Genomic DNA, 27,275 nt, shown 5'->3' with positions numbered 1-27,275 from the left:
TTCATAATAAAGAGAAGCTAATGCGTAAGATGTTTAGATTTCTAATATTAATTAACAGCGCATTTATATGCCTGTGAAATATAGCATTTGAAAAATGAATTTTACATTATGAAACTGATGGATGAAGAATGTGCTAATTGTACATAGCTTGTAAGAATCCTAATTGCTATGGACTCCGAAATCCCCTAATTAATTTATGTACAATTACATGAAAAATATTTGCAAAGTCAATGTGTTTACAAGAAGGAAACATACCGGAAAAAAAACTCTCAACAAACAAATTCTTCACATTCTTTTTGCTCTAATTTAAGGTTCCGTCATTAATTTCCAAGAAGAGATTTTACAATGTCATTGTTCAAAAATAAGTGTTTTGTTCTGTGATGATATATATAAAGTGACGGGCACCGTGATTCTAAGATAAACGGTAAATTAACCGAAGAAGCCAAGAAAATGGAGATGTTCTCTGCCAGTAAGACTATACTTTTCATTCTTGGCACCATTGCCATCTTCTCCTCTTCCTATCTCTGCGTAGACGAATTTACGACTAATCTGGAAAGCCAAGAGAAATACGATGACTTATTTGAGGTATGAATTCAACAAAAAAAAATCATCAGCAAAATTACGTTATTTCTATTAATTCTAAAGATTTTTTTCCAGTTGTTTGCATTTACAAAATCCTTTTAAATTGTAATTTCTAGTTTCTAGCAGAATTTTGTAAATAGTAATTACAGTAATGGTTGACTACCATTGACAGTACATTGTAGACGATGTTAAAACCTGTTCTTTTGATACTTGATAACAACGTGCTTTCGTTGTGTTAAGGTAATAAATCATGTCTTCAGGTACGTCTTAATAAAGAATACTCTCAGCTGTTCTTTAAGTAGCCTGTATATGTCTTTCTGTGCATGATTTTGCTCTTTTGCACACCTTATTTTGTGTTTGTCCTGATGCTTCCTATCAGTGCGTTCTTAGTGCTCCCTCATTACATGTCTCTCTTTTGTGTCCTACTTTCTGTAGTCAGTAGGCATCTTACGTTCGTGGTTGTGTTGTTTTTTTTCACACTATGCTTTGATGACATGAGATTGTCCATCTACTGTTTCGTTAAAGTCAGGTTTCATTCATTTCATGACTATAATGAGAAATAATAAGATGTAAGCCAATAAATATCTCATATTTTATTAAGGGGTATAACTACTTAGGCAAAGCTTGCTTTCACTCACAATGCAGGCTCTGTTAATCTCAACTGTGCAGAAAATGCAAGGCAACTAAAATACCCAGCTTGGAGCTGGCAACTGGCTCCGCAAAGTAGTTTCCCTTTTGTTATACAGTATGTACCTACCAGTCAGTGGAAATAATAGTATAATGTAATAGGTTGATATGTATTATTTCGATTTTTAAACAATAATAGAATGGTAGAGATTTAAATGCCCAAGGCTTTGTAGTGGCGATTTAATAAATGCCTCGTGGGTACCTAGCTTTTTCATGGATATTGGTGTCCTGTGGTATAGCTCACCCGTGAAATAGTGCCAGAGGGACATGTAACGAATTCCAATAGGAGCTGCTCACATATTTCATATACATTTAAACATAATCAACAGGGGAAACATTCTTGTGGTAGTTACCGTGGAAAATTCTTTTATTTGTTCTTTTTATTATTATTTCCTAGCAATCCTCAGAAGACGTCCTAAACCAGAGAAATGGTAATTCTGAAGAACTTCAATACTGGGGTACAGATGGCGTAAATGAAATTGCATCTGTACTGAGCAAGTATAGTAATTTACCAATAGAGGTTGAGAGAGGATTTCTGGAAGAGAGAGGCATCAAGCCTGCTGTAAATTTGCCCCAACGATTTGGAAGAGGCTCTGACGACAAAGTAGCAAAGAGCGTCCCTAACCTGCCCCAACGATTTGGGCGATATCTTCCTGGCAAGCCCAGTATCCAGTCAGCAGCCAATTTGCCCCAACGGTTTGGCAGATCAGTGCACAGCGGCCATTTGGTACAGTCTCTTGCTGCATTACCTCTTAGATTTGGAAGAGGGACACATCTCCAGAGACTACAATGTGAGACAAATCCGTATACACAAGAAATAAAAAATTCCCAAGAAGGCAATGACAGGTAAGTGATCCCATTGTACAGCGCTACAGAATTTGATGGCCCTATATAAAACAATAAATAATAATAACCTTACTATAAAAAGAATTGACAGACTTAGACAAATCAATACATTAGGTGGAGAGAGCCCTGCTCGCAAGCTTACAATCTTGATGTTGTTGAACATAAATCAGGGGAGGGGTTATTTTTTTTTATTTAATTCATACTAAATGACAGACTATAAGAAACAAAGGGGTATTGTCACAGACAGCATAAGGTGGAGACCAGATACAAGGTAGGGCATAGAGAATATACCAACAAAGTCAGGGCACCAGGAATCAAGATGATCAAGTCCAAGCCAAGGTCAGGAAGCCATAGATCAGAATAACCAAATTACAAGCCTGGGTCAAACATGGGAACCCAACAAACCACACACATGAGGCAAAGGCACCATATGTATAGGCACAACCATCAGAGGGCAATGTCCAAGTGAATTCTGATGGTATTTATGGAGTGTGGGAGTTAATTAGCACCAATTACAGGTGTGACGGTGGCCATCTTTAGTGTGGAGCGGCAAGTTCCAAGACTTTAACCTACTGCTAAAAGCAGAAGGAGTACATAAAGGCGCCACTAGAGGGTGTGTGGAGCCAGAAGAAACTCTCCCTCTTTCATGCTGCTGCTGTGGCTGAGGTTGGTAGGAGGTGGAGGAGGGTGTGGTGATGGCTCTGACTGATGGGAGTTGGATGGAGGTCTCCCTCTCCTCCATGGAATCGGGAATGTAACAGGTATAAAGAGAAAGCCCCATCTGTCCTTAAAATATATATATATAGTTTATGTTGGTACACTAAACATGGAAAGGGAGAATTATGGGTGAACAAAGATATGCTAAAAATACCAAAAAGAAAGCTCCTGTCACTTAGGGGAGTGAAATCCTGTGTCACGAAGGGGATAATGTTTGTATATATGAGTTTTAGGTCCAATGAGAAAGCTGCTTGTGTGGTCCCATTATATTGAAACTCTCATTAGCCTGTTCTGCTAGATAATGAATACTATAATTAAACATTTTTTCTGAATGTAAAGGCATTTTCTTAATTAGGCTTTATTTTTCTCATTTGTTTTTAATACAGGACACAGGGACTGAATTGTGATTATGAGAGAAAACTACAAATGTGACTACAAACCACGCACTTAAATGGATGTCAAATATTGATTAGTTATTAGCTAAATATGAGATAAAATTCTATAATAACTTTCAACTGTTGTTTTCCTTAGACGAGTGCAATCTACATCCAGATATACACTTCTTGTACAGTGTTGTGAAATCTGTTGTACGGATCTACATGTAGTACTGGGTAATCAGTATTAAAATAATGTAAACATATGATCAATTATTGTTCTTAAAAAATAAGGAAGCAAGAATACAAAATGTGTGAATTATTTGTCCAAAACGTGTTATTTTATTAAAGAGCTTTTATTGCTGAAGCATTTGTTGATGTGTGGTTCAATTACGGTCAATAGCATTAGTTGAAGGTATTAATAAAAATGGCTCTGTTACACTAATACGTACAAATATGTATTATTATGGTGCCAATAGTTTTTGTCCTCCGTGGTCTTTTAGGAGGTAAGCATTATCTCTCCCATGGAAGGTATTTTTGACAACCTGCTAAATGCTAAAGGTTCAGTATGTGCATGTTTTAATTCTACCAAGTGACAAACTCCAGATTAAGTGTCTTCATAATTTTATTTTTTAAAGAGATCTTTTTGTTAAAAAGTAGCATTATGATGCTCCGTCATCCTTTATAAATACATATAACACACACCGTGGTTTGGATATTCTTCAGTGTAAATGCACCATCTGACCATACTACATTTAAGATACATATTTGCGGCTCCACATTCAAATTTACATTAGTGTTTTCATTTAAATAATAGTAATATAGTTTTATTTTAAATATTGACTTAATGTGTGCAATAATAAATGATTTGTATTAGTAGTTTAACAATCTGCTAACAGATCATTGTCTGAAAGCATCTGATTTAATTGTATCATTGTGATTCGGTATGGATGAACAGGTAAAACATGACTATGGAGCATTCAGATAAATTATTTTTGGTTTCAATGCTAAAACCAAATATGTCATCTTCAGCAAAATGTTGCTGATCCATAGGTTGATAAATTCATAACTATGAGAGAAAATGTGTATAGATGCAGAGAAAAATGTTTTCTTTTTTCTATTTTATGTGTTACCTTTTGCACCTTTTGTACAGACTACTGCTAAGTCTGAAATGTGTTTCTGTTAGGCTATTATTCAAATGATTGAAAATATACAAAAAAAGCCCACAAGGGGGCAGCAAATTGTAAGGGTTACAAAGGCCACAATAAAAAAAATGTAAACAAAAAACAAAAACAAGCAAAAAAATAATGAAAGTTTGAGCACAGGTGCAGGTGAAACATTAGCTGGAGATCACTTTCCTAAAATAGAGAAGAAAGAAAACAGTGTTACTGATTGAGCTGGATACAGAATAAAAACTTGGATTTTTTTTCCCATAAATGTGCATAAAAACCATATTTTGAAATGTAGTTAAATAAAAAAAAAGAGACCAATTTGAAAGAACTACTCGTGTGCTTAAAAATCAGTTGGTGAATATTGGTAAACTGATCTCCTTCATAAAGCAATCTCTTCTGATAAAATAATTATTGTATAATTATTTTACTTAATGTGACTTTAAAAGAAGTTGTGAGGACTGCATACTACACAGAATGGCATAGAGGAACATAAAAATATTTAATTGAAAAGTTAAGACAAGAAAACCCAAGGTGGCTGAAAATCTGTTTTCTCCAAAGCGGATAAAGACATCTAACATATGATCGGCGGTCTTTCAAAACAGGATTAAACAACTTTAATATAACCTGCGCTGGTATTTTAGTAGCAGGGGATTTGCTGCTTGAGCTTGCAGTTATTTACCCAGGCGACAACAATACCCACATCCAGGTAACTGTATCTATGTCTGCGTGTATCAGACTACAGCGCTGTGGAAATAGTTTCCTGGGCTACAAACCGGCCAGGTCAAGATGGAATAAACATTTTAAACTCGTTGTAGCATCAAGAAATAGGGCTATAGAATTGTTATATTAATAAATCTGGACATTATTTAATCTAGTGCAAATATGTTTTGTTTAAAGAAACAGTAAATCCTTGCAATACATAAATCCCATTAAAGGTGCTGTTCCACTTAGACAAAATATTGACTGCACTCTCTAGTATGTTAAAGACTTTCATGTAGATGATTGCAAAGTTTCCCTTTTAAGTTTTAACACATTTCCCCTGGATCGCATTAGAGCTCCCTGGGTTTAATGATCGATGTGTGTGTATTACAGGAACCACTGCTATTGTTTTCAATAGGAGAGATTGGCTGCTTTAAATAATGTCATTGGAATAAATACAAGAAACATCAAAAATGTAACGGGTTGTTGGAGGCATTGACATATTGAATCCCTATTATTGGTATTAACTGGTATTATTGAGCTGACACTCACTAAAATTACATTGACCATAATATATAGTTTTACATTTTGTGAGCATAGTTGAAGTCGGAGGCCAACCACAGTAGGTACAGATCAGTAATCCACTAACTGTAACAACTGATAGGTAACAGTCCACAGAAAGTATCAGCATATAAACTGCTCTAATATTTTAGACAGTTGTAATCCAAAAGAGAGGTGAGGCAGAGCAATGGTTCTGGCAGGTATCAAAGCAAGAACAAAATAAGCATGTTCTTCGTAGTCAGGAATCGTCCAGTAGGTTAGGATGGACAAGATATAGATAAAGGACAAAGCAGGGGATTAATAATGAAATGTCAAATGGCAAGAACAACTGAATGCGGGAATATATACAGGGGCTGGTTGCGACACCATTCACCGATGTCTATCTGTTGCCCACCTGGATGAATAATACATATAGGAGGCATCTCACTTTAAGCAAAGCATGATCAAGAAGTACATTGTCAAAAGAGGCATTCTAAGACTATAGAAATCCAAGAAAAAACTGTCTCCACTACCATAAGAGTGATGGTCAGGTTTATTTCAGATTTCATGAAAGCATTACAAAATGTATATATTTTAATATTTTTGTTGGAAAAAAGCAAAAGACTAATTGTTTACATTTCCCACCTTAGCAGAAGAAAGTTAGTAATTGAACCAAAATCCATTTGGAACCATGCGATCTGACCTTAAATATATAAGTTCTCAAGTATGGCACAAATTAATTTAAGATACTAACATTTCTAATACCCCATTGCAATAGTTAATACCTCCAGCCCCATCCCTTCCAGAAAGCACAGCAAAAATGAGACAGCAGCAATCACAATGCCATTTACTAATGCAAAATAGAATTTAAAGCAAAAAATGTTGCTTGGAAAGGTAATTTACTTTAAGACTCAAATAAAAACAGGGGTCAGAAATGGATGGGAATCCTGAAAATACATGTTTTATAATTGAGATGATAGCATTTGGTCAAATATTCGCTAAACTACTCTATTGTGCTCAGTTAGTTGATAAAATCTGCCTTTTGTTTAGCTATAACTCCCATTATGCTCAGGGAACCGCAGACCAGAACTTTATTGTGAAAAACAGTTAAATGAGAATTGTAGTATTCTATGTAGTTAAAATCCTCTGGCACCTAGGTAATATATCTAAATTTCACATTATTGTTATTTTTGGTCTCCAGAGGCTACAGCACCGTCATATTCACACATGTCCAAGAAAATGCCTATTTCTGGCTGTAAAGCTGGCTTTTACGTATACAGTAACCCTGCTCCCAGTAACGTGTGCATTTCACCTGACGTTCTGTAATGCCAACCAAGTATTTACATAGGCAGTAAACTACTTACTGTTCAAATGCATCTTTTGTACCCGTGTTCATAAAAGGTGAGAAGCATTGTATGTTTTGTTGATATATGTTCTTGCTATGCTAATAGTGTCAGTAACTACAGTGCCTCTGCCTTCTGCATTATTGAAGTTCTAAACAAATGACCAAGAAGGCTGATCATGTTGTTTCTAAGAGGCATGTGTCGGTATCTCAGTGGCTTGTCTCATTCTGTAACTCTGTAATCTGAATGCTGCTTCATTGGTGTCAGACTTGAGAAGGTGACATTTGAAGAATGGAGGTGCAGTTTGACTTATCACATTACTACAGGCAGAGGGAAGGAGCCCTGGAACTATCCCCAAGTCTGCAATCATCCGAAGTATGGACTCCTCTACAATTACCCCAGCGTATTACTGTATCTCCAGACCGGTAAGAAATTTAGGAAGTTGAGGAAGAAATTCTAGATCTGCATGAAACTCTTAAAAATTATAATTTATGAGATGTGAGTGTAAATTAATAGTCTGGGACTTTTGTCATGATTGCCCACTGTTTATCAATGAATGATCTCAAGTGAATGTTTGCCCAAATTAACCAGATCAAGTTAGTAAATTGAATAATCTGACGATGCTGCCTTCAATCAAAAAAATAATGTTGCCTCTGCAAATGTGACATTGTGGGGGTGCCTCTGCTCACTGAAATGGAGAGCGGCTGATACCCTAATAATATATGTGTGAATTAGCTGAAAAATCTTTCTTAAACCACTGTGGTTCTCCAGTAGACATTATCCTCTATTAGGCATGGAATGTGGGTAGGAATTCATTTTTTATCTAGTAGTTTTTTTCTGCTAAAGAGAAGTTTTGCCTTGAGTAGGTTAAATCAGTCAGTATCTAGGGGGCCGTCTCCAAACTGACCATGCCATGACAGAATATACACAACAATTTATTGGGCTCACAATTAATGTCAAGGCGCTTTGTTATTGCAGGCAAGCAGGATACTTTCTCAGATACTGATTGATAGGTGACTTGCTGCTTTTCCACATAATTTATCAGAGCTATTAGTTTTATGGAACCATTGTCTGGAACAATAAAAAAAGATATGCTGGAGGGACATGGCAAAAAAAGAAAAAGGAGAGCAAAACTTCAGGTTTTAATTGTGCCTAGAGGGTGAAATGGACAGAAGTAACCAGGGCACAAGCATCCCCTACCACTTAGACCACTTTTTATCTGCTTCCTGACCAATTTCCGCATACACTTAAGCCAGTTTATTTTAGTATGTCATGCAGAAAAGTTTGTGCCTGGCCGCCCCTGAAGTGCATATTTATCTCTGCACTGAATACCGTATAATAACTAGAAGATGAGATGGTGCCGCAAGTATATTATGACTGTTCCACAAACCTGGGAACTCTCCAGAGTCTCTGGGTGAAGTGTTACTTACCTGGGTCTTACCCAGGGAGAGGAAGAGAGAGTGTGTGCGTTTAGGGGGTGTGGTTAGAGGTGTGACTAGGGGAGGAGCCTCACCAAGGCTTCTTATGTGATTTTGTGACCTCTTGATTATTACTTATGTTACCGAATTCTGGTGAATTCCTCTATTCCATCTGCATTAAATAAATATTATTTTAGAGGTGACACTTAGCTATCATATGCAATAAATGGAGTATCCTATTAACTTACTAGAGCATGCGCTTAAAATTGTGTCTTTGTGAAACAACACATTTAGAGATGGGAACCATAATAGATATATTTGCTTATGGGCCCCAAAAACTGGAGCCACACCTGCAACCACCCGTCCAGCACCACGGCTATGTTGTATGACCCTTTTATTCACTAACTAAACATTACAGAGAATCTGGAGCTGAAAATCATGTATATAATTATGACTACTCAGTGTTCAACATGTATTAACATTTTCCAATGTGTTGGTTTACCTTGGATTTGTCACTCAAACACAAAGCCACCAAACCTCTATGTGCATTTCCCCTGCTACTTGTGTGATAATTTGTGTCAGTAACATAATGTAACACTATCCGTTATTCTAGTATCGCATTTATGGTTTACAGAGATTAAACTCCCTTTGAACTCAGTGATTTTCAAGTGTGCTCCTTACCGCAAAAGGATCATTTTTCATTTCAGTACAATACACATACGTGTCATCGGGAATCATTTACAGGTAATTCAATGACACTCGGTTTACTAAGTTGTCACAATACAATCCTGTGCTGATGTAATGTCAATAGCATACATAAATAACCAATACAGAGAGAAAAACTGTAGCGCTTATTTTTATATATGTAATTTGTGTTTTTCTTGTGTAAACAGGCTAAATGTCCAATTTACAGGAACATTTCATTTTCTGTTTATGTGTAACGCCCATAATGCAGCATTGCATTTATTCCATTATAATTATGGAGTATATGTCTTTTAAAAAAAAACACTTTTAAAGGTTAAATAGGGTAAACAGATTGTTTGCAGCAATTCGATTTTAGATGTGATATCTTTAGTATTGCGACCTGTTTAGTAATTATTAGACTTGTGCATTCAGATTCATATGAACTTGCTTGTTAACGAAAATTGCTTTTTTCTTATGTTTGTACGAATCTCTGAAAATGAGGGCGATCCCCGATGAAACGAATTGCAAAGCCACCAAAACATCCATTTTTTTCAGTATAGATTTTAGATATTAGATATTTCATCTATACTGAAAAAAAATCTCTGATCACTCTAAAATTAAATTTTTAATAATATTTTTAAACAGCTCAACCAAAACACCAACTTAAATTAAAGAGGTGCAAACAAGAGAAAAAGGACAATAAAGATTTCAGGGCTCTGTGGACCTCAAGTTACTTTTACTGGGAGGTCGTTCCTCATATACACCACCCCCTTTCGTAAAGTACATCTACAGCATTTTATGTAGAAGGACCCTGTCTCACATACTGACCAGAAACAAGACCAGGAGACAGAGAGAGATATAGAGATATGTTTTCGGGCAACAAATTTTGATTCAGAATTTTAAAATGCCTCTGAATTTCATCTGAAATAAAAGGCCAGAAAACTAAATTGGCTGTCCAAAAATAAATGAGGGAAAACGAAACAAAAAGCAAATGAGTTTGGACCTCGTGCACAAGTCTAGTAATTATATGTTCTGCTGTATTTTCTAGTATTAAGAGCAAGGCCAGGTAAAGGAGCAATTAGACAAAAAGTAGTTTCCACTGTTTGCCCCCCCCCCGGTCCTTCATCTCCTTCATAGCCAGTCCTTCATGCTCCCTCACTGACACTGTGTACCGAAAAAGCGACGTCTGGGTACACAGCATAGTGAGGCAGGATGTGGCCTGTAGCTCACTCACTGACACTGTGTACTGAAAAATGACATCACTTCCTGAAAAAAAGAACATGGCTAAATAATTTTTCTGGAACTACAATGGTTCTTGAAAGGTTCTGACATTATTCATATTCCCAATCTAATTTATAACATGACATGTGTCCTGACTCTTAACCTGATTGCGCTAACCTTTGACACTTAATGCAGGGTCTAGCTTGATTACAGATGATTAAATCCCTTCCCGGAGTTGACTATTGATTTATAACTAGGACTTTAATTATGTGGAAAGAGCTAAACAGATTAAATTTACTAGCTCAGCTATGTTTGTAAATTACATTTAAATTTCTAATGCCAACAATTACTTTGCCAAACCAAAACAAAACCATACAACTTGAGTGACACTGAAGTTATTTACCAGCTCAATGGTCCAAATAGTCCTGATATAGTCAAAGATGCCAATGTAACTGTTTCTATGCCAAGACAAATCAATGAGCCTAGCTTACAGACAGACACCAGTATAATCAAGTACAAGAAAGAGCGCCCACTTCTCACTCGCCCAGAGGGTCATAAGTTAAAAGGGAAGCCCCATGAAAATAAGTAGTTTTGTCCTTGAACATAAAATATATATATTCATAAAAACCTGGCTTTATCTAAATTACTTGCAATTAACTCCCTATATTCAGTCCTGGAGGCTGTCAGTCATGTAATATTTTGTGTGTATGCTTTTCATGCCGTTTAGGGTATGCTCCCCTTTCTGTATATTGTTTGTGTGATGTATTCGCGGAGTATGTGCTGATTTCTTGCTCAGTTTTATGTAATATTTTGCATAACGTTCCCAGCTCAAACACTACACTGAGCTAATTCCTTATGGTAATGAAGTCCACGCTTACATAGACTTTAGAACACATAATATGACTAATATGCAGCTGTGCGAAAACATATTATACAATAACTAGAACTGATTAAGAAACAAAGCAACCCAATATGTTTAAAAAAAAAAAAAAATCTGATACTAGTAATACGAAACAGTGGGAGATATTCCTCCAGATTTTTTTAAATTGAGTTAGCTCCACTATAAGAAAATAAGTAGATTTTAAAAATCAGACATGTTTGTGCCTTTAATACATATTTTTAACAACAGTTTTGCAATATATATTATGTGCTAGTTCGTAGAACACAATATTTACCAGCTAATGTTTGTATGCAAATAGTTTAAGAAGATAATATAATTAAATATGCTGCCTTTAGCTTTCACTGTGTATCAGAATCATTACCCTTTGTCCTGCAGTCGCTTTGTGGAAGGTATGTTTGCATGTCTGTTGCTACTTCATTAAAACATCCTAAAAGCTTATTAACCAGAAAGTTCAGACAGTTGTCATGCATTTTACAATACATACAGTAGGCACTGCTCTCTGAATATATGATCCTATTGTTCTTTTAAATTCCGTTAATTTTCCTGATTAACATTATAGTGGAAGTTCCTGCTCTGCCAGACAATCAAGAATCACTTTTGGCTCTGGAGTAAAGTGCATTGGAATTATCTACTGTACAACTGATGCTCACAACTTAAAGTGGAACTGTTGTAGAATTTGTAGCAAAACTAAATGTATTAAAACTACCTATAACTAGCACTTTTTGTTTCTTGGTTGGTGCAAGTTTAGGATATATTCAGTTTTTTAAAAAATCAAGAAAAGAGGTCTAGGAGGGTAATAAGGTGGAAGGACCAGGGTATTCTTCTTGAACATGCCTAGGAGTGAGTTTAGATACTAAGAGTCCCAGATTTAGAGATTTTTGCCTCTGGCAACCTATCTTCATCCACAATTTGCTTTCAGTACCAATGGAAAAGGTTAAAGTGACAGTATGAGAAGACAGCAAAAGCAGACGCAAAAGAACACTAACTGCAAAGAGATAGTGAGGCTGACACTAGGCAACAGAAAGAGGGGGGGGGAGTATTGTGAGCTGGAAGTCCTGCACCCCAGGAAGGGCTATATATACCCCCAAATGGGAGAAAGTATAAAAGGATTACCAGGGAATCTCCAGCCCTCCGTTCAGCTTGTAAATTGCTTAATTAAAAGTAACATATATATATATAGGTCCTGTGTGTTTTTGAATGACTAATAAAGCTTTGTGATTATGTTACAGAACAGTGCTATAATCCCTTTAATTTATTGGTATGTTTGTTTACTGGTTGAGTGTAAATTAATACATTTTACACAGTAACGTAGTTATTCGGGTTGAAAATTACACAAAAGTCTAGGGCTGAAACAACGAATCGATAAAATCGATAATAATCGATAACGGAAATCGTTGTCGATGATTTCCGTTATCGATTAATCGAGTGATCGATTCGTTGTTGGAGCACTCGGCTCCTTTTACTTACCTCCGCGAGCGTTCCCCGCTTCTGCTACACGCTCTGCAGTCTCCGCCTTCTAGCTACGTGACGGATGTGACGCGTTCCGGAGGTAAGTATTCTTCATGTCTATGTGCACAGATCGCACAGAGCCACTCGCACAGAGCGAATCGCTCTGTGCGAATGGAGCCACTCGCACAGAGCGAACCGCTCTGTGCGAATGGAGCCACTCGCACAGAGCGAATCGCTCTGTGCGAGTGGCTCCATTCGCACAGAGCGATTCGCTCTGTGCGAGTGGCTCTGTGCGATCTGTGCACATAGACATGAAGAATACTTACCTCCGGAACGCGTCACATCCGTCACGTAGCTAGAAGGCGGAGACTGCAGAGCGTGTAGCACAAGCGGTTCGCTCTGTGCGAGTGGCTCCATTCGCACAGAGCGGTTCGCTCTGTGCGAGTGGCTCCATTCGCACAGAGCGATTCGCGGGGGTGGGGGTCCACGGTGGGGTGGGGGTGGGGTTTCAGGGGATGCAGGGTGTGAGTGTGGGTGCAGGGCAGAGTGGGGGTGGGGGTGCAGGGCAGAGTGGGGGTGGGGGGTGCAGGGCAGAGTGGGGGTGGGGGGTGCAGGGCAGGAGACTGGGTGCAGGGCAGAGTGGGGGTGGGGATGCAGGGTGTGAGTGTGGGTGCAGGGCAGAGTGGGAGACTGGGTGCAGGGCAGAGTGGGGGTGGGGATGCAGGGCAGGGTGTGAGTGTGGGTGCAGGGCAGAGTGGGTGCAGGGCAGAGTGTGAGTGTGGGGGCAGGGCAGAATGTGGGGGCAGGGCTGGGTGCAGGGCAGAGTTGGAGACTGGGTGCAGGGGCACAGTGCAAAGTGCTGGGTGCAAAGTGCCAGTGCTGGGTACAAAGTGCCAGGGCTGGGTGCAAAGTGCAAAGTGCTGGTGCAAAGTGCTGGGTGCAAAGTGCTTGCTGGGTGCAAAGTGCCAGGGCTGGGGCAAAGTGCTGGGTGCAAAGTGCCAGGGCTGGGGCAAAGTGCTGGGTGCAAAGTGCTGAGTGCTGGGTACAAAGTGCTGGGTGCAAAGTGCCAGGGCTGGGTGCAAAGTGCTGAGTGCTGGGTGCAAAGTGCTTGCTGGGTGCAAAGTGCCAGGGCTGGGGCAAAGTGCTGGGTGCAAAGTTCTGGGGCAAAGTGCTGGGTGCAAAGTGCCAGGGCTGGGGCAAAGTTTCTTGAACAGTAATAGTCCACCTCTTTTCAGAATGTTTGGGGTTATTTTGTTTCATAAATATTGTGTTTGGGTTCTTGTACTTTGAAAATATTGTTTTTTATTACATCATAACAAAATAAGAATGTTAATGTAAATTTTAAGTTGTTTTTTAACATCCAGTTCATTAAATTATTTTAAATAAACGAAAAATTTGCATATTGTTTTTTTTTATCCGATTAATCGATTAATCGAAAAAATAATCGGCCAACTAATCGATTATTAAAATAATCGTTAGTTGCAGCCCTACAAAAGTCTTCAATCTCAAGCTTCCCAAGTACTAATATCTGTTTAGTCCAGTCTCTAAGAGACTGGACTAAACTGCTCTCCAAACCTATTTTATGGAAAATGTCCTGTTTATTACCATAATAGCACATCACTTGTGTGGCTGTAGTAGCTGTAATATTTATTTATAATATATTCTGTTAAATGTGCTAATTTTGTAGATATCAAGAGTACCTTGCAAGATCCCCTTTCACACCAAGACTTCCCTGGGGAAAGGAAAGAGAATATGGAGGAATAGGGCCAGTATCCCTTCCGGACGACCATAGACCAAAGGCAGAACCACCGCCATTAGATGCCAAGGGACACAAGCACTATGGCTATGGAGGAGACCCTTGGCCAAGGTACGTTGATTTCCAATTGCAACACTGAAAATGGTGCTTAATTTTCTGCACTTTCCTTTTTTCTACAAGTATAGCTAATCAGAGTTTCTTTAGCAAATATAGGCCATAAACTTTAAGGACAGCCCTGATAAATCAATATATCTGCTGTTCTGCACGTTTTCTTAGATGTCCCTTCAAAAAAGCATATTCCCAGTTGGCCACTAGATGTCAGTGTACAAATGTTAATGGTGCTGTGTATTTTCACATTTTACCACTAGGCGACACTAAACAACAATTTAACATCTGAAACCTACAGTAAAATGAGCAGTAAGTAAGCCTAAATTAGTATGTGACAAACAAAAATAAACAAACATGTTTACGCAATTAAGTGTAAAGGCACCCACACAAACGATTTTGTTGGCAAGAATATTTATTTCACAAATGTGTCAACTATATGTCAACTGGAAAAAAAACTAGAAATCTGAAAAAATTAATTATTAACTTATAAATAAATTAAATAAGTTTAAATAAATAACATTTACTGAACAGATAAAGCACATCGGAACGCCTATCACTATATACTGAGCCAGACATTGATGGTGGTACAGTGTAACCCCCATCACTACACACTGAGCCAGACATTGACGTGGTAGGCTTCTGCACCCAAAATAGCCTGCCTGTGCCACCTCTGCCCCTGAAACAGGCAGGCTGTCTGTGCAACCTCTGCCCTTGAAACAGACCGCCTGCCTGTGCCACCTCTGCCCTTGAAACAGGCCGCCTGCCTGTGCCACCTCTGCCCCTGAAACAGCCACACTGCCCCTTAAGTAGTCTGTCTGTACCATTTCTGCCCCTAAACCTGCAGATTTCACTGGTCTGGGGGCCGGCCGAGGAGCACTCCGGCCACGCAGCGACTCAATGGATTACTGCTGTGGCACAGGCACACTGCGTGAGGAACTAGCACTACTTTTTGTTTAAAATAACTTGATAACAGACTACTACTGCAAGGCATTTGCTAAAAAACAAAAAAAAAAGACAATCATACACTTCCATGGTGACAGTGTTAAAAAGGGGGAGAACAAAATACTTTTTTCCAATGAGGAAGACATTTTGCTTGTTTTTCATAGAGTAAAAGTTAATGGTCCTGCATAGCTAATCCACAATATGCAATGAAGAAAGAACTGGATTTATTACTTTACCCTTTTATGATGTTATGTGGCAGCACACCAGGGGACTTTGGCTCTATAAAACCACTTGATGATACTGCAGATCATGCCTTCTCACCCATTTTGGCTGTATACCGGCAATTCTGGAGCTCCATTTTACAAAACCGGCCGCACGTAATAAAATTCTACATTATTAGCATCTCAGAGTGTTTCTTAGAAAATTGTTAGCTATGTTGGATACGGCTGGATTTACTGGTTTACCACCTACCAGGATAACTGAGTGGGTCAAAAAATGGATTGCCACCCATTATTCCTTTTTCGGTAACCCGGATGTCTTAGTAGGTAAGTTAAGAAAGATCCTTTCAGGATTGTACACTGAAAAAAGTCCCAGCCATCTCCATCTAGAAATGACAAATCTTATTTAATTGTGTCACATCTTGATATGCGTGCATAATGTTTAGCTTTGCCAACCTTGACTCTACTTACGCTCACCAACTGCCCCTCATTTCTGCCAAGGAGCAAGAGATCTTTTTTTTTTTTTTTACAAAAAATAGAACCAACTTATTCTGCAGAACCGTAGTAATACATTACATAACAATTTGGATTTACAGAAACAAAAAGTGAGCAGGGGTCTTTTCAAAGAAGTTTACAATCCATCTTGCAATGCCAACAGATTCATCCTAAGCCTAAAACCAGCCCCTTCCAGTTGGTGGCACAGGGAGGTTGGGCATGCTCAGTTTACCGGGTGGTGCACATTTATAACTGTTCCTTTAAGAGTCTTGTTTTATCATGCCTTGCTTTCTACTGTTCTTCGTAGAGGACTTCCTATACAGCAATTCAATGAAATAACCCAGCTGAAAAAAAGTGCAGTTCGTGCAAGTGATGACTTGTAAGTAAACAAAAAATGCTCTGTGTATTTTCTCCATAGTCATATTGTAAGATACCAGGAAATAATATAGGTATGAAGTATGACTCAGAGACTCGAGACTCATATAATCAGAATAAATGTCACATTGCATGGCACTTTCTCATTTCTTCTTACATGTCTGGACAGTTGTTTTTTATATTGGACACTCCCAAATTGACACTTACACACCATTTTTAGATGTTAAATAACAATATAATCTTATGGTTCAAAATGTTTTTTTAATTGTTGTTATTGGTACGCAGGTACATAGTCTTGTTTTATGTGCCTGTATCAGTAAAAGGCATCAGACTGGTATACCATGGAGCTGCCCAGAGACACTTTAAATGCCTTTAAAACACTACTATGTACATTCTATGTCAGCGACTTGTTAGTAGTCAGGGCCACCATTAGAAATCCTGGGGCCCAGTAGAAGCTTAGGGCCTGGGCTCCCATGTCCCTCCCATCAGCCTGCCCCATGTAAGTGAGTAAGGATAGTCTGAATTCACGTGTATTAAATAATATTTCAGATGTGATGCAAAAGTACCAGGGCCGGCCCGAGGCAAAATGCCGCCTGGGGCGAATTTTAAAATGCCGCCCCCTTATCTACCCTTCCTCTCCCTCCGTCCCTGCCACCCCCCCCCCATTATCTACACCCCCCCTCTTATCGACCCTTCCTCTCCCTCCGCCCCTGCCCCCCTCCTTGTACTTACCTTTCAGCAGTTCTGCGGCGAGTCTCCCTGTAAATCTCCCTGAAATCTTCCGGCACTCAGCATTACAAGCCGGCACCGAGACCGAACAGGGAGACTCTTTCGCTTTAAAAAAAAAAGGGGCTTGGGGCGGCAAAGTGCCGCCCCTTCAAAAGTGCCGCCTGGAGCGGTTGCCCCACTTGGCTCCATTGTCGGGCCGGCCCTGAAAAGTACATATTGGTTTGCTCCTTAAATCATAATGTAAATCCATGTATTAATGACTCAGCTGCCGGTGTGACCCTGAGAATCTGTGAATGTACCCCAAGACCTAAAGTCAATTCACAACAAATGAATCCCCACATGTTCTCAACTCCTGATGTGTCTGTATGTATTAATGTATATTCGTTATGTATGTGTTAGCTGCCCTATTTAAATTGTACAGTGCTTCATAATTTGTTGGCACTAAATAAAGTTAATAATCATAATAATTTTCAATCTCAATTATAGAGCTGCCATTATTTAAATCAAAATATGTATGTTTACATATAAAAAGGTTTCCTTACCTTCATTCCTTTATAGGTATCCTAAACCACCTGCTGCTTCTATCAGGTAAGTAAAAATACATTTTTGAAAATATAGAAATTACATTGCTAATTACTGATAACAATGTTGAGGAATAATCGTATTTTAAATTTTGCTTTTTCAATTAGCGCAAGACAACTATATGTGGATTTCCCAGCAGAACATCCATACCATTCACACATATCGAAATTTGCCATGTTCCCAAGTTTCAAGTCACCAGAAGAGTCTCTACACTGCGCCTCTCCCCCCGAGCCTGAAAGGCCATCAAGGCCCTATACCGCTGTCATTTTAAAGAAAACAAAAGGTATCACCGCTCCTGGGAGCTTTCAGGCTTTGGCTACCCGGAGCCCCCCTTTACGGGATGTGGGATGGAGGTCCCGCTGGTGTTGGTGAGCGGTCCTGCTGATGTTGGTTGGCGGTCCCGCTGATGTCCTGGGCGGTCCCACTGATGTCAGTGGGCTGTGCCACTGATGCTGGGGGCAGTCCCACTGGCATCGCTGGATACACAACATTGTTGAAGGGGACGTTGGAAGGGAGTATGAGGTGATGCAACACCGCTCCCGCGACCCAGAGTTTCCCCTGTTATGGATATGACTTAGTTATTTTGTCTGTATTTGGTTATGGAGATACTAGAGCTTTCTTCTCCTATGGGAAATTTAGAAATCCAAAATCCTAATGTTTTTCTGATAATTTACAATGAGATGGTTTTACACAGAAATAAATTATTGGAGGTGGAACCGTTAAGCCCATAGGTAAAACCTGTACACTTGTTTGTTCCTTGTATTGTTTGGAAACATGCTAGCTGCTAGGGGGCTTGCCTCTAAGTTTCCTAATTTAATAACTTAGTGGATCTAATAACAATGTTTATCTCTCTATATACTTTGTTTACGGCTTCTAGGAGTCAAGGTAATTGGTTTGATACTGAAAATAGAACACACACACTATAGGTAGTTTCAATAAATCAATTTAGATTAAAAGGGAAACTATTAAAAGTTCCCCTTTAAAAGTAATGACACATTTACAATAGGAGTTGGTGGCAAAATGTATGTATATATAAATAAAACAAAGATCCAGAACCTGACAAGACTTAAATATATATATATAAATAAAACAAAGGTCCAGACTCTTGCTTTGCCAATACACCTTTTAGATACAAAGCAGAGAAGAAAACACCTACATTGAAAAATGTCCCCGGTGACCATTACATTTTTTTCTGTTCAAGTCTTGGGATCCTTTAATTTATGATAAATCATAGATGATATATATTCTGTTTAAATCTTTATTTTCTACTTATGATATGCAGCATGTGCCAGTACCACTGCTGGAAGCCTATTGTGTGCACCAACAGAACTTTCTTATCTAACATTGGTGGAATAGTAGAGAACCAAGCATTATTTAGAAAATTACTCAAATGGAGTATTATATGCCTAATTATGTCTTTTTTAGGAAATCCATATAGACATGAGGTCATTTATATGCCTCCTGATTCAGAAAAGGAGCCTTTGATTTGGCCAGGCCAGCAAGGATACTTTCATGTACGTACAATAATTTTTCTACCTGATCCTCCAGACCTGTCTGTTCTCCCTCAGTTTGGTAATCTGTCGTAAGAAACAATTAGCTTTTTATTGTAGTTTATATTTTGTTTTTGAGCTTTGATTAGTTTACTGAATAACTGCTATATTGTCAGAACATTTCTCTTAATGGTTCTGTTTCGCTTAGATGTTAATTGCATTCTGTAACATTATTTTTACCTGTGAATGTTAAATCACATAAAATAGCACATACAATTTTAAGAAAACTTTGGAGTTTCTATGACACCTACCTTCCAGTGCCTGGTTTTGTGTCATATGACCATACCTGGGAACTTGTGGGCATTTCCTGCAATAGCCTGAATTTCCCTGACCTTGCAGGAAATTCTCCTTGCGGGACCTTGCAGGAAACAATCCTAAATTGAGTAAAAGTTTGCCTCCTCATGTAGCCAAACCGGGAGAGTTCACAGGTGTGCATATGACACATGTCACATGAAAAAAATATGAAGGAGGCAAACTTTTACACAATTTAGGAATTATTACTTTACAAAAGTGTTAAGTGCAGCCTAGTAGGTGAAACGGCACATTTACATATTTGGTATTGTCTAATTGACCTGCCTTTAAATATTTGTATGATTGTTCTTTTAAGTAATTTAACTTTGATATTTTGATTTTTAATGCTAGCGGTAGCACCAATCATGGTTCTTTTTGGATTAAATAAGTAGAGTTAAGTACCTCTTAGCACATTGGCAGCTGCATAATGGGATTGGAGCTCTGATGCAATAAATTAACTGTAAAAGATTGTTTTAACTCCTTAGCTGGGAAGGCAACATGTAGCTTGCTTTCCCCTTTGGCCTACTTTAGTTACTATAGCAACCACGTGCTAGTTATTACACTCCATATTGCTGGTGTCATGTGTCTGTATATTTTTAGTGATAAAACGTGTCTTGAGACATGTCTTGCACACCCTAGAGCAACATTCTTTCCATTCTGTTCCTTGTTGTGTTTTCTGTGTCTAATCACATACAGTTCCACAGCAAAATGAAAAGGTTCATGAAAGCAGATGATTCTATAACACTAGATCACTAGATACCTAGGAGTCGATTCTAAAAAAAATGTAGTATTTGCTACCGGGTAATTCTGCAGTGCCAGGTGCAGCTGGACTTTTTAGGGGGCTATGTGAGAGGATTAATAGGGTACCCATCCTAAACATAAGGTATGATCTGGTGTTCTAGAATCCTCCGCTTTCGTGAACCTTTTCATTTCACTGTAGAACTGTGTATAAACAAAACCAACATTATTGAAAGAAATGTGTAAGTTATACCTTAAATGGGGTTATGTTAGGGAAATCATTAAACAAGAAACAATTGTAGACAACTACAAGAAACATAGCAACAGTGTTCAATGTCAGGTAGCTGCTGCAAGGGCCAGTAAAATGTTGTCATGTATAAAACGAAGTACTGATTCACAAGAGGAAAATATAATTTTGCCTCTTTTGCTGAGGTGGGCCACAACGTTAACAAGAGGACTGGGACATCTTAATTATGAATATAGTCTATTGAAGTTAAATTTGTTTACATTACAAAAGACGCATCTTAGAGGGGATAGAATATAATTATACAAATATGGTGACAAAACCAGCTACTGCTGATGACCTGTTCGTTAACAGTATTATACAAAGAATAAGAGGTTATCCACTCAGACTCAGAAATTAATTTTCCCTTAGAGCGCAGAAAACAGTTCTTTACAGTAAGAACAAGAAAGAAGTGGAGTTCACTACCCGCATACATTGTGCTATCACATTTGAAAGATGCCTTTAAATATGGGCTGATGAGAAAAAAAATATACAGGGATATAATGGAATTTAAGGACTAGCTATAGGTTGTAAATCTAATGAGAGATCAACCATTTGGAGTCAAGAATACATTTTCCCTTTTTGCCACAGTTTGAAATCGCTTCAATGAGGGGTTTTGCCTTCTTCTGGATAACAGTAAGGTTGGACTTTTTCAACCTAAATTACTATGTATTTACACATTAAGGCGCATGATATAGACATTAACATTGCTTCTTTCAATAATATCAAATATCAAATCTTTAGTAAGATCAGGACAGATCTGCCTCACCCTTGCATATTGTCTCCTTTCTCTTATGGGCCCTCTATATAACAAAAAATAAATAAAAACCATAGTTATCACCATAGATAGCTATCCTACGATATATCTTTTATTACTCTTTAAATATGTCATTTTCATTTTAATAAACCTACCTCTCAACTTATTTGTTCATAGTTTCCCAAATTCCATCTGAAAAATGGACAGATATATTATCCCATGCCCCCCAAAACAGTGGCTCCTAATGCTTCAGAGAAGCCACCTGAAGAGAGACTCTCTGACAGGACAGCAAATATGCAAAAAAATGTAATAAAGTCTCAGTGGATAACATCATATAACCGCAGCTTCACAGGTAAGTCATGTATGGAGATCCTGGCCCCAAAAAACAAATTCATTGAATATTATGTCACAATAAAGTTATTGAGAGCAAACCCCCCCATTGGATCTCTCCTACTAAAGTGAACACATTATATCACATATAATTAGCCCCAAGCTCAAAATGTCTTCTAAGCACCATTTGTAATAATAGCCATCGTTTCTGTCAATATGTAGCACTTATTCTTGCAGCCTATCTGAAAGAACACAAGATGAAGAATTAGCTTCCTGACAAGCCCATAGAGGTTCTGTTGGTCAGGCTAAGCACATCCCTTTCTCATTTGGGGGGTCTGTGGCTTAGCGAGAGGCAGGGTTAGCTTAACCAGATAGCTTAAAGATAGCTCCAGATAGCTTAAATACGTGTAGGAGGGGAACAGGCGGACATGCCTAAACACTCCGCGGTCCAGAGACAGGGCACAGAAAACCAAAGAAGCATCTCCAGTATTTCAGTTACAAGATGGGAAGTTTAGATACTCTTCGTTAAGGGGACATAGACAATATGTACATTTGCTTTGTATTGCTTATCCATGGTTAGATGGGCTCCCTAATTTATATACGCCTGCTGTTTTAGACCCACCCATTGAGAGCAGCATAAGGCTTGCTTCGATGTTTCCAGATTTCCTTGTTTGAGCAGGTAAAATAGATTTATACATAAACAAACGAGCTTACGACTTGATCTCCAGAATTTTTTTATGTAGCGTCTTCCCATTATTAACCAGTCTAATGTTAGAACCATATATAATGTATAACATATATGCTAATACACAGTAGTTTTAATAAAAGACTGAGTAATTTTCCAATTTTCAGGTCGTGGTGAAATGAATCCTCTGAAGCTTGATAATTATTATGAAAAACTTCATAGCAGAATCGTAGGACAATCAGATGAAAACACAGAACTGGTAAGTGATGCTCAATGTAAAGAACCATAGTTTGGGGAGGGCTGCTCACCACACCATTTTTTTAAATGGTGGTTCTTTCCTGTATTTTTTAAAACATACAGTTTTATTAAGTAGAGCATAACATGTTGATGGTAATTTTATAATTGAGTCCAACTTTCCCATAATACAGGAAGCCAAGCACTAAATAATTGGTATCTGATGCTGTCAGGTTTAGGCAACTAGGAAGTTTTAAAAGAAACACATATGTGTACATTTACTGGGGTATATAAACTATTAAAAGCTGACTCTTTATATGTGAAATAAACAATTTTGCCAAAATATCAGCTTTTATTTGTCCAGCATTAGAAAAAAAGTCTTGCTGCCAGAGTTGATGGAACGAGAGTGAATTCTCTATTTTAGAGAAAATAACCTGGACCTGAACATGAACAGTCCCTAAATCAAACAAGCTTTTCCATAGCCTAGGCAATCTTAGAAAAAATGCAATGCAGTCGGCCCTTTGCAACCTGTTTCTGCAGCTAGAAAAAGCACAGGGGAGAGCAGACAGAGTGGAGTCCACTAAGGTCTCTTTTACAGTTAAGGGAGACCTTCAGACATCTGACCCCCCCTGCCCTCCTGGAATGTATATTACATGACATTTGATACCTTTTTGTCCATCTTGTGAATTAACTCTTTTACACAAGACAATCATTGCTCATCACTACCTCCCCAGGGCACAGAGAAGCCACACCTAACCCAAACCTGTTCACCCAAACCCCTTAAACTCAGCGCCACTACCTAGTGTTGTTTAAACTTTATAAACACATAAGGAGGCTTTGGTAACCTCTTGGATTACTAAAATTATATAAAAACCCAATTTAGCCAAAAACATATTCTGTTAATATTAGAAAAATGCTGATAAAACCACCAAAGACTGTGAGCTTGAAATCGACACACCAAGACAGAACTGATTTATTTCAATCCCAATGTTAAAACAGACAACTAATGAACACAAAAATCATATACTATGCCAAGGTAAAATCATTTAATAAAAATGCCTTGTTAAAAAACAAATCAAAGTTTAGCCCTAAAGATTACCATTTTTCACATTTACGTTTAGGTTGTAAAACCTGAAAATAAACTAGCCCTGAGGATGTTACATGCTGAATCACCTGTAGAATTATGCCATCCTTTGAAACTAAACTACTTAGATGCTCTTCATGATTCACTAATTTTATGATGGGATCTGGCAAGCATCTGCCAGAAGAAAGAGATATATTTTTGTATATATGCAAGGCGCCTTGTTAACTCTTCCCGATACACTGAATATGTGCATTTCCTGATGAAAAAAATATACAAAAAAGTGAGAGCACAACCTAAAAAAGCATAAAGGACGTACAGATTTAGATTCCTGGGTTGGTGCTATAATAATTATGGCTAATGAATTCACAAGGTGTGTATTTGTTGTCTGCTCCCCTTTTTGGTATATTTTTTTGTGGTGTTCACACTTGGGGTTGAGCAGCCCCTCCTGCCACACAGATCCCTCATTAATGAAGTCCAGAGAAGTCTCTTCTGGGTCAAAATGCAAAGCAGTTTCACTGATTCAGCTCCTTGGTAAGCAATATAGTCAAGTAAAATTAAACAGGACTGCCTAAAGTTATGGTACTTTGACATAGTGTCAGGCCAAACAATATATGAACATAAGGTGTGACGGAATCCCCAATATTTATGCCTTGGATTTTTGGGTATGCGCTGAATTCTTGCATTGTTTTGTGCATTTGCATTACAAACCGTTCACTAACCGTGCACTAAAATGTGCAAGAAAAATTTGGCAATGACTGGTGGTAGAATTAGTGCATGGAAAGAGTTAAAATGCTAGCATTTAAAATATGCTGGGTTGTATAGTTTTCAAAAATATATGGTATGATGGAGTGAATTGAATGGGTGGCTTTAAAGATGTCCCAAGTAGCACCTGGGGTCAGAATTGCTAGATTTGGAAAAAAATTATAATCTTCCTGTGACCAGCTACTTTCTGAACTAACCAAGCATAGCAGTTATATAAACCTTGTATGGACAATGTTAACAAATGGCATTTTCATAACTTTCAGTATACTTTTTTACAGAAGCAAGCTTTTCTCTCTGCCATGCTATCAGCAAGACCACTGAAAGACCATATTGCTGAAATGAAAGAGGGTCATCGTATCTTCGGTGGAAAGGAAGTAGTTCAGAAAGTTGATGCAGAAGATGAAAACTCAAAAAGCACCAAACCTAATTTGTATGAAGAAAGTGGTACTGGACAGTTTATCCGTTCCGTATGGCCTCCTAGAAACGACTGTCATATCTCAGAGGTCCCCAGCAACTCCAAGGACTGCACCACACAGCAGGAACCTAAATGTTACTCACCCCATAGGATGCTCACAAGTTTTGGTAAGATCACAGACACGGATAAACACAATGCTTTGTACAGAAGACAGGTTACCCCCATGCAATTAGTGACTGAAGAAGAGCTTAAAGCTCCAAAATCACTCTGTTACCGACCTTTAACATCAAGAAAACTGATTGGTGGCTCTGAGACTGGTATTGAGGATTCTACTGTTTTAAAGGCTAATGAAAGCCAAAATGCATTGAACTCCTGCAACAAGCAACGTGTTTCGGGAATACCAGCACCAGGAGAAATATCTAGCAAGGATCTAAAACGGCCACACACAGCCTTTTCAGAGCTCCCAGAAGTGATCTCTAAATCAGAAATGAGCAAGAATTTTCATCAAAACTTCCCAGAAAAGGCCAAGGATCTAAGAGACAATTATCATTCTGGGAAAAAGCACACCTTCTATGGTTTCCATTCGTTTTATTTTCACAATTAACTATGCTAATACGCAAAAAATATGAGCATATTTAATTGAAATGTCTATAACCCTGCTTCACTTTGAACCTTACTTTATTCTTCTTTGAGGAAAAATACATTTTAAAGACATATTAATGAATCAATACAATCATGCCATAGAAAGAGAATGCCTTCCTGCTGATGACACAGAGCTTTGTATTCTTGTGTTAACAGGGACAATAGGATTTGTTGTTACAGGTTTTTTTTTTTTAATAAAACACGTGTTTCAAAATGTTATTGTTGGTTTGTTCATTGGACTTGTGCAAGAATAACAAAATGCCATATCTAAATGTCACTAATATTAATTATTTTATAATGCCTTAGTTTTATTAGCTTAATATTGTTCTGCTTTATAATTCATATTTAAGTTAGACTCACATTTCATCTGCTCATTAATGTTAAAGCAGATCTGTCACTTTTCTCATATCCTACATTTTACTACGTTCATACCTGGGAACTTTCTAAATGAGCTGACCCTGAGACTCTTTAAATATTGTAATAGCTCATCATGACGATTCTATGTAGTAACTCGCCAAATGGCTCTAATATTGGTCCTCATGGAAAGCTTGACTTCTCCTTAAAATACAATTGAGTGACCTGGATTCAAACAGAGGTATCAACCATGACAAACTGGTAACAGAAGCCCCAGTTGGGAGTCTCATATATGATCACAGCAGTGTAGAATAGGAAGGAGCCAGATCCAGGTTTTCTTAATCAACAGAGCAGTCACAACTTTGTAGGGTTGAGTAAGAATCACAGACAATGGTGTGCAGTCACCAAATGGGACTATGTGGGATATTATGGGTGAACTGAACATCTTTTTTTCTTGTAATTTCACAGGTTTAGCTGTTTATGTTAACCGTTCCTCTCTGCCCTTCTTGTAGAAGACTCTGAAAGAAATTGTCTCTTTATGACGCATAACAACATTTAGTTGAAATGGTCTTTCAGTTTAGTCAAAATACTTCAATGTCACACCTATAACGCAATATATTTTAATATTTTCATATTTTTGATAATGATGGTAAAACTGTCTGACAGAACTGAGCAAAACAGATGGGCCCCGGGGCCACCATCTGCACGAAGAAGGGGGATTTAGTGTAGAAATTATGCTGTCATAGAGGAGGGTAGATTATTTCAATATTTATTTAAATTAACACTTAATAATTAAAAATTAAAATGACTGTTCCTTCAATTTATATTTAGCAATCACTCTATTACTTATTAAAAAATAGTTATGGAAATAAATATATAACTAGGTACAAACATTATTCAGGTGCTCTCATATTATGCAAAATGAAAGAATATAATTTCATTAAGTTGAAAAACTGTCTTCAACCTCTGCCTGACCTTCCAAGCATCTTCCATTTTAAGTCAGAGGACACCTTGTCCTTCCCTCAGCAGGTAAGGCAGCTTACAATGTGAAACGTTTAGTTACATCATGGTGTGGAATGTGACCGCGTCAGCTGACTTACTCCACCAATGCAACATGTTCATGAGGGCTTTAGCCAACTTAATGACGTCATGAGGAGACAGCACAGGGACACTGACCCCTGTAGCACTACCATGCTCTCCATACACACAACTCTGACATTTGTCCTCCCAGATTTCCTGGAACGGGTGGCTTTATGGACTAAAGAAGTGTCCTAAAATCTACTATCATCCATTTCAACTACGCACCATGTTT

At 38.1% G+C, this 27,275-nt stretch overlaps 2 protein-coding genes across 2 annotated transcripts; both read left to right on the top strand.

Moving 5' to 3' along the window:
* Positions 1–433: 433 nt before the first annotated feature.
* NPVF (neuropeptide VF precursor) lies at positions 434–3,576 on the top strand. The gene is made up of 3 exons (XM_053467095.1): positions 434–585; positions 1,667–2,115; positions 3,219–3,576. The coding sequence occupies exons 1-3, from the start codon at positions 451–453 to the stop codon at positions 3,262–3,264; spliced, it is 630 nt and encodes a 209-aa protein (XP_053323070.1). The 5' UTR covers positions 434–450; the 3' UTR covers positions 3,265–3,576.
* A 3,675-nt stretch (positions 3,577–7,251) lies between these two features.
* On the top strand, positions 7,252–25,800 carry C5H7orf31 (chromosome 5 C7orf31 homolog). The gene is made up of 9 exons (XM_053467638.1): positions 7,252–7,385; positions 14,321–14,500; positions 16,460–16,531; positions 17,815–17,844; positions 17,946–18,121; positions 19,264–19,352; positions 21,635–21,809; positions 22,640–22,731; positions 24,831–25,800. Exons 1-9 carry the CDS (start codon positions 7,252–7,254, stop codon positions 25,569–25,571), a joined length of 1,689 nt encoding a protein of 562 aa, XP_053323613.1. The 3' UTR covers positions 25,572–25,800.
* The last annotated feature ends 1,475 nt before the right edge of the window (positions 25,801–27,275 follow it).

Source organism: Spea bombifrons, chromosome 5, assembly GCF_027358695.1.
Source record: "Spea bombifrons isolate aSpeBom1 chromosome 5, aSpeBom1.2.pri, whole genome shotgun sequence".
NCBI classification, from domain to species: domain Eukaryota; kingdom Metazoa; phylum Chordata; class Amphibia; order Anura; family Pelobatidae; genus Spea; species Spea bombifrons.
This window is presented reverse-complemented; position numbering and strand designations above follow the sequence as displayed.